The 17,334-nt window shown below is 46.8% G+C and overlaps 1 protein-coding gene across 1 annotated transcript in view; it reads right to left on the bottom strand.

Annotated features, from left to right (window-relative positions):
- CEP164 (centrosomal protein 164) overlaps nt 1-15,173 on the bottom strand; it is a 56,374-nt gene extending 41,201 nt beyond the window's left edge. Inside the window, exons 1-3 of the mRNA XM_080929873.1 lie at nt 15,038-15,173; nt 10,375-10,493; nt 4,897-5,008 (exon numbers count right to left, since the gene is read on the bottom strand). Of these exons, the coding sequence (XP_080785999.1) occupies nt 4,897-5,008; nt 10,375-10,456 (194 nt within the window). The 5' untranslated portion in view covers nt 10,457-10,493; nt 15,038-15,173. The remainder of the gene's footprint in view (nt 1-4,896; nt 5,009-10,374; nt 10,494-15,037) is intronic.
- Nucleotides 15,174-17,334: the final 2,161 nt, after the last annotated feature.

Consider the following 17,334-nt stretch of genomic DNA (forward strand, 5'->3'; position numbering starts at 1 on the left):
ATAAAAGCAAGAAACAATTGGAGATGGAAAACACAGCACTTACAGAAGCATCAGATATGAACTACTTAGGGAAAAATCTGATAAAGAGAGTCAAGACATGTACACAAACGTTATTAAGCATTTCTTGGTGATATTAAAGGAAACCTTAATAAATGGAAACAGACATTGTTCATGGGCTGGAAGATTCAATATCATTTAAGATACCTATTCCCCACAAAAATTGATTTATGTGCAGCCCCAATCCAAATAGTAAAGTGACAAGATTGTGTTTAAATTCACAAGGAAATGCGAAGAGCTTGGAGTGAGACGTTGAAGATGGGAACAGGGGCTGAAGAGGGGGCTCAGCATTATGAGCACAGCGCCTTTTCAGAGGATCCAGGTTCAGTTCCCAGCATCCATGTGGTGCCTAATACCTGTCTGTAACTCTAGTTCCAAGGGATCCAAGTCCCTCTTCTGGCTCCTCAGGCACCAAGTATTCATTCCGTACACAGACATAGCTGCATGCAAAGTATCCATGAGCATTAAGTGACTAACAATATTAATAATAATAAAAAGAAAATGGAGGCAGGATTCAAGACTTAGTACAAAGCCGTGTGCTCAGGAGAAAGGGGCATAGAGCACACAGGTACATCAGTGGCAGGAAGCAGGGAATACAGAAGCTGATTTTGTCCTTTAATATCTATGGATTTGCATGTATGTCTACGCACCACATGTGCCTGGTACCCTTGGAGGCCCTACAGTTACAGACTATTGTATTGTATTGTATTCCGCATGGGTGCTAGGAATCGAACCTGGGTCCTCTGGAAGAACCACCAGTGCTCTTAAGCAACCAGCCATCTCTCTAACCCCCAAAACAGACTCCCTCATGCACAGTTAGACTCAAAAACATCTAAATGTTCTTTAGTATAGTTCTTTGTTTTTGGTTTGTTTGTTTGTTTGTTTTTAGAATGTGGTACACTTGAAATAAGGACACACACAGCTCAGTAATAGAGTTCTTAAATAACACGCACAAGGCTCTGTGTTCCAGACACACACACACACACACACACACACACACACACACACACACACACTGTGGCATGTCTAGTATGGGAAAGTACACAACTGATAAAATTTAAAAAGTAAGGCAGTGTGACTATTAGTTTTTAACATCAACTTGCTACAACCTAGAATCACCCAGGCATACAGTCTTGACTGAGAGATTTTTCTAGATCTGGTTGGGTGATGGGCATGTCTGGAAGAAATTGTATTATTAACTGATGCAGTCCATTGTGGGTAGCATTATTTCCTTGAGTTGGGGCCTGGTTGTATAAGAGTAAGAGTAGATCACAGTAATCCCAGCACTCTATAGACCGAAGCTGTGAGTTCAAGGACAGTCTGGTGTATACAGTGAGCTCTAAACCCTGTCTCAAAAAACAAAACAAAAAAAAACAAAAAAACAAAAACAGAGAGGAGTTCTGGGTCAGCCTCAATACAGTATAAGGTGAAGGCCAACCAGAAACCTGTGAAACCTCATCTCAGGAGAGAGAGAGAGAGAGAGAGAGAGAGAGAGAGAGAGAGAGAATGTGTGTGTGTGTGTGTGTGTGTGTGTGTGTGTGTTAAAAGTTGTAGAAGAAATTTACCAAGTAACAATAATTACACTTGAGAAAAAGAACAGGGTAAAAGATGATGTATACAAATAACTTTTTAAAGATTTATTTATTTTATGTATTTGAGCACACTGTAGTTGTCTTCAGACACATCAGAAGAGAGCATTAGATCTCATTACAGATGGTTGTGAGCCACCATGTGGTTGCTGGGAATTGAACTCAGGACCTCTGGAAGAGCAGTCAGTGATCTTAAATGCTCTCTCCAGTCCTACAAATAACTTTTTATGACTTAGGTTATTTCAGAGAATGAAAAGTAATTCATGTTGTCCCTATAGGACAGGAGAGTGTCAGCTGCACTAGCAGGTACATGAAGGCAGCTGGCCCTAAACCAGTACCCACCCCCATCAGAAAGGGCACTGGCACAAAACAGAAATCCTCCAAACACAAGCTTGAGTCTCAGCACTGGGAATACTGTCGGAAGCGCTAACAGATTTCCTAGAAAAAGATGTGAAACTGGAGCTAGTCCAAGGAGAGGCAGCCAAAAGACCAACAGAACAAGGAGCCTGTCGAATGTGGGAAGCTGAAAAGAGCTTGTGCCTTCGGCTGAGGAGAGTAAGGTGGGTGGGCGCAGCCATTTTGAAGTTCGTCAACCTATTAGATGGCTTGGGTAGAAAGGAGACAATTACCTAGGCCACCAAACGCACCTTCCCATATGAAACAGGGCACCTAGAACACTCAAACCCTACACTGGGGTGAGACGTAAACTCAGGGTCGCAGTTTGGGGAGGACAACCTGGAGAAGGCTCGGCACCCATGATGAGAGAGGAAGTGAGGAGAGGACAGAGCAGACGCTGAACAGTGTCCCTGAGTGGAGATGAAGCTGTCCTCAAGAGCAGGGAGGTGGCAGCAGTGACAGTGGCTGAAATAGCCCCTGTCCCCACCCCTGTCCCCGCCTCCACCCCTTGCCCTTGCCCCTGCCCCGCCCCCCCTGGGGGGGAGGGGACACAGTTTTCTCACAGTAAGCCTCTGCTTCTGGGCGATAACCTGAATGAGTTCTCTCACAATCCAGACAGCTTTAAGAGGATTTTAAAATGCCAACGAACTCATGAACATGGAGCCAGGCAAGAACAGGCTACACGATGGGCTCCGTGGGTAAAATGCATTAGCCTGGCAGCCTGAGATCAGGGCCTGGAACGGACCAACTCTACAAAGCTGTCCTCTGATGTCCACACTATGGCATGGGTACCCATGCATACACATACACACAATCACGGCTGTAAAGAATCACTACACAAAATCACTACACAAATGACTTAAAGAATCACTACACTACCCTACACTACACTACACTACACAAATTCAAGGATGGCAGAACCAAGGACAGTTGCCAAGGGAGTAAAAAAAATCTTTTCCCAAACCTGTGTGTCCTCACTGCAAACTCCTTTGGCATCAGCATCTATTTTAGACATATCAAGAAGATATGGCCATCTCCATTTTTCTATGTGTGTGCATTGTCATTTGTGTACTGATACACATGTGTGCACATGCATGTGGTAGCCAGAGGGCAAATGCAGGCATCATGACCCAAGAGCCATCTATGTTGTTTTTGAGGCAGAGTCTCTCCGCTGGCCCAGAGCTCACCAAGTAGGCTAGACTAGCTGCCCCATGAATACACCTGTTCCCTCCCCTATGCGGAGATCACAAGCAAGGGCCACCATGCTTGGCTTTTTGAAAGTGCATGAGTTCCAGGGACCAAGCTCAGGGCCTCCTGCTTGCAAAGCAAGCTCTTTACAGACTGAGCCATCTCCTCAAACCCCACAGATGTCGCTTTTAACCTTCTACCAGTGCGCAAGGACCAACAGTGATTCCTCCTCCGTGTGAGAGGACCGAGTCTAGAAGGTGGCTCTGTGGTACATTCTGAGTCTAACCCAGGGACCTTCTGTTTTTTGGTTTTTGTTTTTCTAAGATGCGTTTATTTATGTGGGTACACCATCGCCATCTTCAGACACACCAGAAGAGGGTGTAGGATGCCCACTACAGATGGTTGTGAGCTTCTATGTGGTTGCTGGGAATTGAACTCAGGACCTCTGGAAGAGTAGTCAGTGCTCTTAACTGCTGAGCCATTTCTCCAGCCCCATCCAGGGACCTTCAAGTCAGCCTGCTCAGTTGTGAAGCAAAAGGTAAGCTGCAGAGAAATAGCAATTTTCCCCCTGAGCATTAAAACTAATCTCCAGGGCATGGGGAAATGGCTCAAATAAAATGCCTGTCATGCAAACATTTAAGGAAAAAAGAAGCACAGGGCTGGAGAGATGGCCCAGAGGTTAAAATTGTGTACTGCTTTGGCAGAGGACCTGATTTCAGTTCCCAGTATCCATATTAGGACGCTCACCTAATATGTAACTACTGTAACCTACTGTAACTGCAGCTCTAGAGCATCCAGTGCCCTCTTCTGGCCTCTATGGGTAACTGCACTCACATGCACATACCCACACACATACACTTAAGGTCTTAGTTAGAGTTACTATTGCTATGATAAAACACCAAGACCAAAAGCAACTTGGGAAGGAAAGAATTTATTTGCTTACGCATCCCAAGTTACAGTCCACTGAAGAAACCTAAGGCAGTAACTCAAGCAAGACAGAAACCTAGAGACAGGAGCTGATTCAGAGGCCATGGAGAAATATTGTTTACTGGCTTGTGCCTTATAGCTTACTCAGCCTACTATAAGAAAATAAAACCCAGGACCACCAGTGTGGTATGGCATCACCCACAATGGGCTGGACCCTCCCCCATCAATCACTAATTAAGAAAATGACCTACAGTTTTACCCACAGCCCTATCTTATGAAGGCACCATCTCCACTGAGGTTCCATCCTCTTGAATAACTCTAGCTCATGTCAGGTTGACATAAAATTAGCCAGCACAATTAAAAATAAATCTAAAAGACAGAAACAAAACAAACAAACATAAAAGGGAGCCTAGAGAGATGACTCAGTGGTTAAAAGCACTTGTTGCTCTTTCAGAAGACGGGGGTTTATTTCTTAACATCTACATGGTGGTTCACAACAGTCTCTAACCACAATTCTAAGATGTCTTCTTCTGGCTTCTGCAGGCACCAAGCACATACACGGTGCACACATATATATGCAGAGAAACATTCATACACTTAAAAACAAAATAAGGTGGGCTCAACAGTGCATACCTAATCTACACACACACACACACACACACACACACACACACACACTCCAGATCCAGAGTCAAGTCCCACTGACAGGCCAAGTTAGTGAGCTACCGTGATGACTTACCATGGTTTCCAGCCCTTTGGCAATGGAGCCTCGATACCCTCCCTTGCAAGCCACATCAGCTCTGGTTCCTTGATAGGGTCGATACCGATCACTCTGGCAAAGTCAAGAATTTCTACAAGAGAGAAGGAGGGAAAAGGAGGGAGGTAAGAGGGGGAAGGATGGAAAAGGGTGGAAAGAAGCAAAATTCAGACAGTTCTATTCTAAATTTTCCTTTACTCTCCAAGTTGTCCTCAATGATAAAATATAGTATCTCTAAATATAAATAATAAATATAGAGAACTAAAGCTGGATGTGTTGGTACACATCCAAAAATCCCAGCACTTGGGAGGCAGAGGCAGGAGGATCAGGAGTTCAAGGTCATCCTCAATTAACTCCTCACTGAGTTAGAGGCCAACTGGGCTACTTGAGACCATCTCAAAAAGCTTAAACAAACAAGCAAACATACAGAAATGGTTACCTTACATTCCAATTTATAAGAGCCATCTGAATCAAACCAGGCTGCCCCCAAACTCCCACAAATATAATCTGAAGCCACAGTTAACAGAAGGAGTGAGGAATGAAACCAAGTCTTCACAGTGGGCAGGCCTCAGGAAGGACCCAAAGCCACAGCCGGAACCATCCAGGATGAGGGCAGCCTTACCAGAAGATAAAACTCCAGAGAGACTGACAGGAGCTGGGCCCTGATGCACTTGGCCCTCAAGCTCCAAGCGAGTGCCATCAACTACAGATAACTGAGTTCTCTAAAAACGTTGCAAACACACAGAACATGAAAAGATAGTGTGTGTTGTGGTGGTGGCACGTATCATGTGTTCTGGTAGCAGACAGAGGACAGTGCCTGGTTCTCTGAGGGACAAGAAGGCATCCAGCTGAGAGAGTAGATGGGAGAGTAGATGGCACTCCAGTGGCTTCTTCCCCATCTAGTGAACCCCCTCTTCCTAAAGGCTCTTAATTGTAGCACATACTTTGGACTCTGCCTCTGCTCCGCTCTCGGAATCAAACAGTTGAGAGCCCTTTGCCAGAGAGGACAGAAGAGGCCTAGGCACTGTGCTAAGAGCAATCTCATCTTTGGGGAAAAGGACAGGTGATATGTGTTCATTGGAACATGTCACCGGTGGCCACAGGAATAATGAAATGAACACCCAGGTTTTGAGTCTAGACCTAGGCTAGACAGGTATGGCCGATATGTCATCTCTATGGAGAAATGGAGGGTGACACACTGGGGACCAGGAAAGAACACTTTTTCTAAAGAACCAGCTGGTACTTGACTAGCCGAGGGATGATTTATTGAATAGTTTCACCTTTTTAGTTCTTTGAGATGGGGCTCTCACTTAAAATGCTCTATGTAGCTCAGGCGAGCCTTAAACTTGCAAACCTCCTGCCTCAGTGCATATTATATTACAGGTGTATGCCACTAAGCACAGCTTCGCAATGACCACCTCCTATGAACCAGTTACTCGAACCATGAAAAAAAAGAGAGAGAATATTCATTGTCATAACAAGAAATAGACAGCAAATAAGAAAACATAACCACGCAGACTGGAGATACGATGGATGGCCCACTATCACCTATAACTCCAGCTCCAGAATGCCTCGGGCCTCTAAGAAAACATAAATACACACAGACAATCCTTGCTCTCAAAACTACCATGGAGTGACTATCAAGATGGAGGGTGCTCCCTAGGAGAATATGGCCACGGAAACCCTCTAGGCAATCGGGACACTAAAGCGAAGAGCCATCGCAATGAACCTGTGACAAGATGCAACTTAGTGGCTCTGGGGATTGCTAGAAACCAAAAACTGGCAAGGTAGGAGAGCCCTATCACAAAAACCCTGAAACCTTACGAAGGGTGTTGAATGTGTGTAAGGGCATTGGATCCAGCCTGGGGATGATCCAGTTCTCCCTGTAAGATCACGGCTACTAGGTGGGACACAGACAACACAGGAACAAGAGCACAGAGCTGAGCAGGAAGCCGAGGCAGAGAAGGTGGTGCGGCTCAGACTAGGCTTTGGCAGAAGAGTTTTTATACTACATCCCTAGAAAACCCTTTTATGCAAACCAAGCGAGGTAGCACATGCCTACACCCCTGATGCTCCAGAGACTGAGGCCATGGGATCACTACCAGCCTCAGGACAGCCTGACCTACACAGCAAGACCCTGTCTACAAAGTAAAAACAAGTAAATAAGTCCCAGCACACAGGACGAGCAGGAGTATCTCTGTGAATTCTAGGCCAACCTGGTCTACACGGCAAGTTCCAGGGCAGCCAGGGATACAGAATGAGAGAGAAATCAAAAGCATCCTTTCCCCAAAACTCTTGGGACCAGACATGTTAAAGAGTTCAATTCCTTTCTGGTTTTGGAATATTTGCATAGACTTTATGGGTCAAGACCTCCCCTCATCAAAATGTCTCATCTTAAAGGTAGATTTGGGGGATTTTGCATCTTGGAAGAGGTGAGGGATACACATCTTGAATTCCAGAAACAACGGAGCAATGCATGGTGCTCCACGTCTGTAATCCCAGCACTTAGGAGATAGAGGCACAGGAATAGGGATTCAAGACCAGCATGGGTTACATAGCGAGGGTGAGGCCAGCCTCTCTTACGGCCAGCTAGCCTCGGGGGAAAAGGAACGGAGGGAGGGAGAGAGGGAAGGAGCAAGGGAAGAGAAGGAAAGGGAAGGGAAAGAAGGAAGGAAGGAAGGAAGGAAGAAGGAAGGAAGGAAGGAAGGAAGGAAGGAAGGAAGGAAGGAAGGAAGAAAAATAAAAGAAAACACACACAGACACACACACACAGAGCTTAAGCCTATAGGGAGATGAGTTACCCTATTAATGGTGTGGGAACTGAAATAAACTAGAATATGAGAGAAATCAGCTCTACTTTTGCTGGAGCAGGCTTTTCTAACCGTGATACGCATATAACTCAGCGACTAAACAGACTGACAGACAACAGAAAGATGACAAACTATAGGCTACAGGAATGGCTCAGAACTTGAGAGCACTGGTTGCTCTTTCAGAAAACCCAGGACCAATTCCCAGCACCCACATGGAGGATCACAACTGTCTGTAACTGCAGTTTGAGGGCATCCAGCACCCTCTTCTGATCTCTGTGGGTACCAGAGGCACACACAGTACAGCAGACATAGGTGGGGGCTGGGCATACACCTCCACATACAGTGTGACCTGAGTGTCTGAGCTCAATGTCTTATGCCTAAGAATGAACAGTAAAAGCACAGCTGGGTGGTGACTCGAGTGTGTGACCCCAGCATGTGGGGGAGTCTGAAGCAGGAGGATTGCTATGAATTAGATCTCAGAAAAGGAAGTGGGGCTGGGGGCAGCAGTTCAGAAGTAAAGGTGCTTTTGACCAGTCCTCGAGGCCCGAGTCTAGTTCCTGAAACCCACATGGTAGAAAAAGACCCCAGGTCTTCATGCATGGGAAGCGAGCATTCTCACAAACTGTCCTCCGACTTCCACATGTGAAATAACAACAAAAAATATATACTATTTAAAAACTTCTAAGTGGCAAACACACTAGGCCATTAGCAAATCACAAGGCCTAAAGTGGGGTCCTGGACCCCCCCCCCCCAGGAGCACACACACTTACCCTGCTCTACCAGGTCCGCAAACCACCTGAGCTGGAGGCATAACCTTGTGTCCAAATCCACAGCTCCTCAGAATGTCAAAGCAAATTTCAGCCCACAAACCACAAAGTACAGACAGCTGGGTGGCCCAGCCACAGCCTTCACAGGATGTGGATCTACAGGGACCTCCCTTAACCTCTCTGACAGACGGGGACAAGGACAGGACCTGGCCCAAAGAGGTACTGTAGAGTTGCTTTTTGGTTTTTTTGTTGTTGCTGCTTGAGACAGGGCCTGAGGGTACAGCACTGACTGCAGGGAACTCAGAGATCTGCATCTGCCTCCCATGTGCAGGGGTTAAAGGTAAAGACCTGACCCACCATACTCAGCTGGAGGTGGAGTTTGAAAGGGAAATAAATACAAAGTTTTTAACAGAGAATAGAACAAAGAAACATAAATAAATAATGCTACTTTTTTTTTCTTTTTGCTATTTTAAGAAAGGACCTTAAACTCCCTTGTTGCTCCTCCCCTACTGGCTACTGAGAGCTATTATCACTAACCCAGGACTTCATGCATGGGAAGCAAGCACTCCACCAAAGAGACTTGCTTTTGTTGTTATTGAGGCTCAGCCCAGCCTCAAATTCACTCTGTAGCCCTGACCTTGAACTTGTAGCAATCCTCCTGCCTCAGCCTCCTGAGTGCTGCTGGGGTTACACTAGTGCCAACATGCCAACCTTAGCCTGTTCTGAAGAAACTGGATTTACACGCCATATTTTACATTATACCCTGCACTCCTGTCTCATTTAAAATCAATCTGATCCCCAGGCAGCAGACATTTTCTATAAAGTTGGTTGGACAGTAACTGTGGTAGGCTTTGAAGGTTATAAATCTGTTACAGGTATTTGACTCTGCTATCAAAGCATTGAGACTGCCACAGATGTCACAGAAAGAAGCATGGCTGTCTTCCAATACAATACCATTGACAAAAGCAGGCAAGCTGCCAACCTTTGATCCATCCCAATACACTGAGCAGCCCTGTGCATGGACCAACTCTATATTGGAAGAACAAAAGCAAACCAGGGGGCTGGGCTTAGTGGCTAATAGCACTGGCTGCTCTTAAGGACCCCCAGATTCAATTCTCAGCACCCACATGGTGGCTCACAACTGTGGGTTGATGTTAAGGTGATACATAATTGGACAGTGGAGAGATAGGCAGGGGAAAGGCTAGGAAAATGGAAAAGGAGGAGAGGAGGGAGATTCTAGGAGGAACAAAGATGGAGGCAGATGTGTATGTTTCTCTAGGCGCTTCTTTTCATAAATAAGGTTGTTATGAATGTTTTATAAGGGATGGAATTGTACAAGATCATCTGACTTATCTAGGTTGGCAAATTATATTTTACCTATTGGATCAGAGTAGTTTGATGTGTTCTTTGATGTGACTATTTAATTGAGTTCAAAGGGTGTAGTGGTGGAGCGCATAAAGCCGTCACAGAGTTGGGAATGTGTGTCTAAGGCTTGGCAACAACACGCCAAGGGGAAGTGAGTGGAAACAACACACCAGGGTGGTCGTATCCACCCGGGACAGAAGCAGCAGGAGTGATAGAGTGAACCTCGCCTGAGTTCTTAGAGATCCCCATAGTGCCAGATGGCCCCTCTGGAGCCGGCAAATCTCAGGGTAAAAGGTTAAGCCACGTTTTAATATTTACTGCAACATACAACCATCTATAACTCCAATTCCAGGTGATCTGAAGTCCCCTCCCAACCTCCTCAGACACTGCACATATGTAGCTTACAGATATGCAGGCAGGCAAAACACCCATCACATGATTTTTTAAAATGTGTTTGAGTAAACCAAATACAATGTCTGTGCCCAAAGAACGATTACAATCCCCCACAAGCTTCTTACCTTGCTCACTGGGAACGTAGGTCTCATCAGAATCTTCCTCCAGAACCAGCTGGTCACCTAAGAGGATAGGTCGTCTAGCCATGTTTCAGCCTGGTGTAACTATCACGATCCCAGAGACCCTATCCAAAGAGAAAATCAGTGAGCTGACCTGGAAGGGAGAGTCGAGTTGGGTCATAGAGCATCTGGGTCACACAAGACCCGCAAACCAGCATGGCTAAGGACCCTGCCTGCAGCTCAGAGCTTCACAGACTCTGTGCCTGGATAAATCCCCGATATGCCCCTACCCAAAGTTACAGAACACACATTGCACCACACAACATCCTAAAGCCTGGCTCTCTAAAGTGTTTAAACTTGAGGACTGGAGAGATAGTTCAATGGTTAGAAACACTGGCTACTGTTCCAGAGGACCTGGGTTCAATCCCCTAACACCCACAAGGCGGCTCACAACCTTCCAGTTTCAGGAGCTCTGACTCCATCTTCTGGCCTCTGTCGGCATCAGGGATGTACATGGTGCATAAACATAAATGCAGACAAACACATAAAATAAATAAACCTTTAAGGGTTTAACTTTGTATCCCTCCCCAAACAGATTATCCCAAACTGTAGTACACCTCAGCCAAAACCCCCAGTAACACCAAAAACACAGAGCCTCAGGTGTCAGCATACCTCAGGGCACAGTGAGGCAGCCATAGTCAACGGTAGCCCCCTTCCCCAGCATGCAACTCAGGGCCAGAAGTCAGTTTGCCATCAGGACCTGCCCTGAGAGCACTAGGACAAGAAGAGCAATTCCCACTGAAGCCCGAGGAGAGCTCAGGGCTTTGGAAGAGAAAAACCACATGGGGTGGCATTTTATTTAGGACAGAAACTCTGGTAATGGCTGGATTGGAGAAATAAGAAAATGGAGTCAGGAAAAGCACATGAGAAGGCTTCCATCCCAGTGAAAGTTAGAAAGTTAACGAGGGCCCGAACCAGGTGGAAGCAGCCATGATGGAAAAGGGACAAAGACGCAGAGCTCTTAGGCTTAGTGAAAGCATGGTAGAGGAAGGGAGAAGAGGGGGGGTCCAGATGGACTAGACAGTGTCCCTCCAAAACACCTGATGATCTGACTTAATAAGAGGTAGAACTTTGGGCTGGAGAGATGGCTCAGCAGTTAAGAGCACTGACTGCTCTCCCAGAGGTCCTGAGTTCAAATCCCAGCAACCACATGGTGGCTCACAACCATCTGTAATGAAATCTGATGCCCTCTCTGGTGGTCTGAAGATAGTGACAGTGTACTCATATACATATAATAAATATATAAATCTTTTTTAAAAAGGAGAAGGAGGAGGAGGAAGAGCAGGAAGAGGAAGAGGAGGGAGAGGAGAAGGAGGAGAAAGGGCAGGAAGAGGAAGAAGAGGGAGAGGAGGAGGAGAAGAAGAAGAAGAGGAAGAGGAAGAGGAAGAGGAAGAAGAAAGAATTCCCTGTGGTACCTAAGCTGAGAGAAAATGAGAAAATGCTCGCCTCTCAGAGGTCAGACCACCGTCCAGACACCACATCTATGTCTCTACTCTCCATCAGCCACAGAAAAGGCAGGACTGCCACTCGCTCTGAAAATCAGAGCAGGAATGAATCAGGACACAGATAGGGTCACCTGAGTCCTTAATCCTCTTATTTAGAGAGAAGCGGGGAGGAGACAGGGAAAAGGCTACAGACAAGAAGTCCGACCCAAACTCGAACTAGCTCATATCAAACAGAGTTGACCTCTTCACGCAATCAGAGGAACCTCATCTGAGAGGTGCGGCCTGTGCCTACATCCCATCTGCAGAAACCAACAACCAGGAACAACTGCTGTCCTTGTAGGAGAACAACAATAACAAACAAGCCTCGCACGCTGTTTAGTTTCTGTCAATGTGAGACTAACCAGGGTCACCAGGGAAGAAGGAACTTCAGTTGAGGAACTGCCTCCATCAGACTGGCTTGCGTGCTGGCCCGAGCCTCTAATACCCACAACACAAAGGCAGAGGTAGGCGGGGCCTGTTCTATATCATGCTTCTGTTCCGGGACAGCCATAGAGACCCCTGTCTCAAAAAAAACAAAAATAAACTTGGTGGTGCATGCCCTTAATCCCAGCACTTGGGAAGCAGAAGCAGGCAGATCTCTGTGAGTTCAAGGCCAGCCTGAACTACATAGGAAGCCCAGGACAACTGGGACTCTGTTACACAGAAACAAAAATAAACAAAACAAGCAAAAGCAACAGTAGCTGAGGAAGCCACAAAGAGGGAGCCAGTGAAACCCTCAGTTCTGCCTCTTCCTCCACGGTCCCTGCCTCAGTTCCTGCCCTGACATCCTCTTCCCTTCATGATGGACTCTAAGACGAAATAAACCCTCTTCTCCACAAGCTGCTTTCCTCGAGGTGTTTTAAACAGCGATAGGAAACAAACCAGGACACCTGCTGCTGTTAATTAGATTTCTCGGGAGGGACAGACCACACCAAGCAAATCCCAACACCTGCTGCTAACAAAAAAAAAAAAAAAAAAAAAAACTACAGGCCAGGCAGAAGGTGGAGAATCTGAATTCATGGATTTCAGACAAACATTTTGCCAGGAAAACAAAATAAATTCTGGTTGGGCTATACCATACCTTCCCTCGATTCAGGGATGATGTGACAAAGAGAGGCCAAGAAGGGAAAGAGATGCAAGGCGGAAGTGCACGGTAGGAATTCACACCAAGTGACAGCTCGTAGAGGTCACTCGTGAACAAGTTTCCCTCTGGGCAATAAACGGTCGATAGTGATTAAGCAGAATCAGTCCTGACTCCCCTGTGCAACTACCGCTAGCCAGACAGTCCCAGATAAGAGTTCCAGTGCTAAACTAGGTATGGAGACACGAGCACGCCCAGCATCTCAGCACTTGGGAGGTGCAAACAGAATTCCAAGTTCAAGGTCATCCACAACCACAGGGGTTCAGCCTGCCAGGGCGATATAAGGACCTGTCTCACCAAAAAAAGAAAGAAAGAAAGAACAAAAGAAAAGAAAGGAAAGATCAAAGATGGAGGTAGGGGAGCTAGCAAGACAGCTCAGTGGATACTTGCCACCAAGCCTAACAACCCAAGACCTACATGGTGGAAGGAAAGGACTACTTTCTCAAGTTGTCTTCTGACCTACACACCCAAAGAAAAAGAGAGACAGACAGAGAGAGAAGAAAACATAAAGGAGTATCAGGAGTAAGACCTGAGACTGACAGATGGTGCCTATGCTGAGACCTGGAGGGTGAACAGGTATTTATCGACAGAGAAGGAAGCAAGTTCTAACAACAGAAGCCGCAGCATGTGCAAAGGCCCAGCAGCAGGGGACACCAGCAACCAGGAAAGGACCAGAGATGTTACTGAAGAGAAAGGAAAAAACAGCCATGCTGAAGATTTGGCCTTTGTCACAAAGTTCAAAAGCCTAAAATGGAGGAAAATCAGAGTGGCTGGGGCTGCAGAGATGGCTCAGGGATTAAGAGCGCTTGGTGCCCTTCCAGAGGACCTCAGTTCAGTCCCCAGCACCCAGGTTAGATTCTATGGTGTGCAGCTCACCTGTAACCCCAACCCCAGGGATCCCCTGACCTCTATGTCTCCAGCACTGAGATCACAAGCAGGAACCACCATGTCTGGCTTTTTACAAGGGACTTAACTCAGGTTCCCACGCTTAGAAGAAAGAACTTTATCGACTATCTCACCGGCCCCTAATGCAAAGAAGGAGCAGCTTGTTGGGAAGGAGTGGCGACTAGGCCCCATCTAGCATGTGCAAAGCCCCGAGTTCAATCCCTAGAACTACAAGGAGGTTGGAGAGATGAAGAGTTACTATTCGGAAAGGAGACTCTAACGGCTGCAGGAGTACTCATCAAACAGGGGCAAAAACAGAGGCAGTTATTCTGAAAGTACAGCCGAGAAATCATGAACCAAGTCAGCGGCTACCTGAAGAGAAAGGGCTAATCCTGAGGGTGGGAGAACGCAAAACAGCAGGTCTAGGCGAAGGAAGAGAGGAGAAAAGGCAGAGAGGATTTCAGCCAGTCCGTTGTGATTTTAGGCGTTAGCCAGGAAGCCGACTGCCTAGAATCTGAGACGTGCCAGATGAGTGCTGCAGACAGTAGAATGAATTCTCAGCGTAGACCTGGTTAAGTGACTGAGAAAGTTCTCCGCTGAGACAAGAGACACTGATAGAAGGTCCAGGGGGTTGGTTTGGAGACGATCCGCAAGCACATCTAAGCTCCAGAAAGAGAGATCTGCCCAGGCAGCAAGTACTTCGAAGAGCAACCGGTAACTGGAAGCTCTAGTCGCAATCCGGAGATGGAGTGCGGGGAGAAGCATGCAGACCTGCAGAGGGTTGAGTTGGCAGCCGCGCGAGGGCGAGTCACCGAGGCCAAGAAGAGGGCAGTGGTTTCGGGCGGTGATTCCTGAATCAGTGCAAAGAAAACCCCAAACCTCTTCTCCTGCCCAGATGCCAAGCGCTTGGCTGAATTTAGGATAGCCCAGGAGTGGGTTGGGGGTGGGGAGTAGACTGAGGAGAGGCTAGAAAGCCAGGCCGCGCACTCCGGAGGGCTCTCCTCTCCCACCTCAGTTCCCGCTCAGCAACACTTCACAGCGCTTCAGGTCCCTACAAACTCCGGCCACGCCACCAAGCATGGCTCCGAGGAGATCTCACCTTTCCCCGATCCGGGGGTTTCCGGGATGATGGCTCTGCGCTGCCTCCCCAGCACACCCCGGCCCCCCCCACCCCGCTTTCAGGGACGCCGGGGTGTCCGGCTCCCCGCTTCCAGGGACGCCGGGGTGTTGCCCTGCAGCGACCAGCAACCACTTCCGGAAAGGCACCGGCCTAGCAACAGAGAGTCCCTCCCCTAGCAAGAGCCAATAGGTTGCTGACTGAGAGCGTTGGCAATGGATTGGTTGAAGGGCCCCACGAGGCTTTGCCCGTTGCATCCTGAAAGTTGTAGTTCAAAATAGTGAATATAAGCCCAACCCCACTCCCGTCCCTAAAGAGATTGTTAAAAGAGAGACCTGAATGTAGTTAAGTGAATTTCTTCCGCAGAAGAAAGGAAGTATTCACAATATTAATTGTAATCTACCATCACTACTAATTAAGCAAAGTTACCCATCATTTATAGACCATTTTGCAAAAGTCGAGTAAAATCACGTGAATAACAGTGATTATCAATAGTCAATCTATTGATTGGGCCTTAAATAAAAGAACTATGAAGAGCCTGGAGAGATGGCTCAGTTGTCAGGAGACCTGCCTACTAACTTTTTCCTTTTGATGTATTATGCGTGGACCGGACCTGATGGGCACCAGCCTTTAATCCCACCACTTGGGGCACAGAGGCAGACAGATCTCTGTGTGTTTGATGCTAGCCTGGCCTATATGAGTTCCAAGCCAGCTGGGAACCACACAATGAGACCCTATCTCCAAAAAATTGTAAAAAGTGTGTGGATGTTTTGTCTCTATTACGCCTGATACTCATGGAGGCCAGAAGGCGGCGCTGGATCCTCCGGAACTGGAGTTACAAACAGTTGTGCGCCACCTTGTGGGTGCCAGAAACCAAACCTAGGTCCTCTGCAAGAACAGAGCTAAGTGCTCTCAACTGCTGAACCATCTCTCCAACTCTATCTACCTCAGTAACTTTAACTCTTTCCACACCGCTAGAGTCTAATCCTACAAGGAGAAATTTAGTGTTGTTACCATGGATCCCAAACCTAACATGTTAACTTCAAATCTTTCTGCAATTCCTTTATTCTCACCATAGATGGGGAAGAAAGTAAAAATCACTGCTCCTCATCATCACAGTCTTTAAAAGTATCCCTAAGGGGCCAAAGGACCAGACATGAAGGGATGCCAAGGATCACCATATCATGACCGCAGACATAACTAAATACTGGCCATAGCTTCCTATACACAAGAATTTGCCACATGAGGCTGCAGAGACAGCTCAGCAGCTACCAACACCTGCTGCTCTTCCAGAGGACCAGAGTCTGATTCCCAGCACCAACAAGGCAGCTCACAACCAGCAGAGATTCTAGTTCCAGAGGATCCAACATCTCTTCTGGCTTCCACCCGCACCAGGCATACATGTGGTACACAGACATACGTGCAAGCAAAACACTCAAACACTTGAAAAAGAAGCCAGGTGGTGGTGGCTGAACCACACTTAATCCCAATGTCTTTATTCAAGAGCACTCAGAAGGCAGAGATAGGCAGATCTCTGTGGGTTCAAGACCAGCCAGGTCTGAAAAATGAGTTACTGGACTGTCAGGGCAGCTACACAGAAGAACCCTGTCAGGAAAAACATAAAAAGGGGGTGGGGGAGAAGAATGAAGAGGAGGAAGAGGAGGATGAGGAAGAGAAGGGAAAGGTAGAGGAGGAAGAAAAGAAGAGGAAGAAGAAAAGGAAGAGGAAAAAAAAAGAGGTTCACTGTTGCTTTTCCAGTGGACGAAAGCTCAGTTCCCAACACTCAAATCAGGAGACTCTCAACAACCCATAACTCTAGTCCAGGGAGATCCCCTGCCTCTGAAATATTTAGGCAGTTGTATACACACAAACACACACAGGCACAGAGACACACTTGCACACACATATGCATATAATTTAAAAATAAAATAAGCCAGGTGGTGGCAGCACGTGACTTTAATACCAGCATTCAGGAGGCAGAGGCAGGCAAATCTCTGAGTTTGTTCTAAGATCCTGAGGAGTCTTAGCTCAGGAGCATGACCCACAGAAAACAATTAGACAATAGACCACTGTAATAAGAAGAGGTTTTTATTTGATGTACATGGAGTTGCTCATCCTTGAAGGGAGAGTCAACCCTGAACTCAAAACACATACATCTCTTTTATACATTTTTGTGAGGGGGGTGAACTACTCTTTTACCATTGGTCGGCACTATAATTTTCAGAAAAAGGGGGAGAAACTTTGGCAGTAAGGTTGTTGACAATTTACATTCTCCTTGG

The sequence above is a fragment of the Micromys minutus genome (assembly GCF_963924665.1).
Source record: "Micromys minutus genome assembly, chromosome: 16".
NCBI lineage: Eukaryota > Metazoa > Chordata > Mammalia > Rodentia > Muridae > Micromys > Micromys minutus.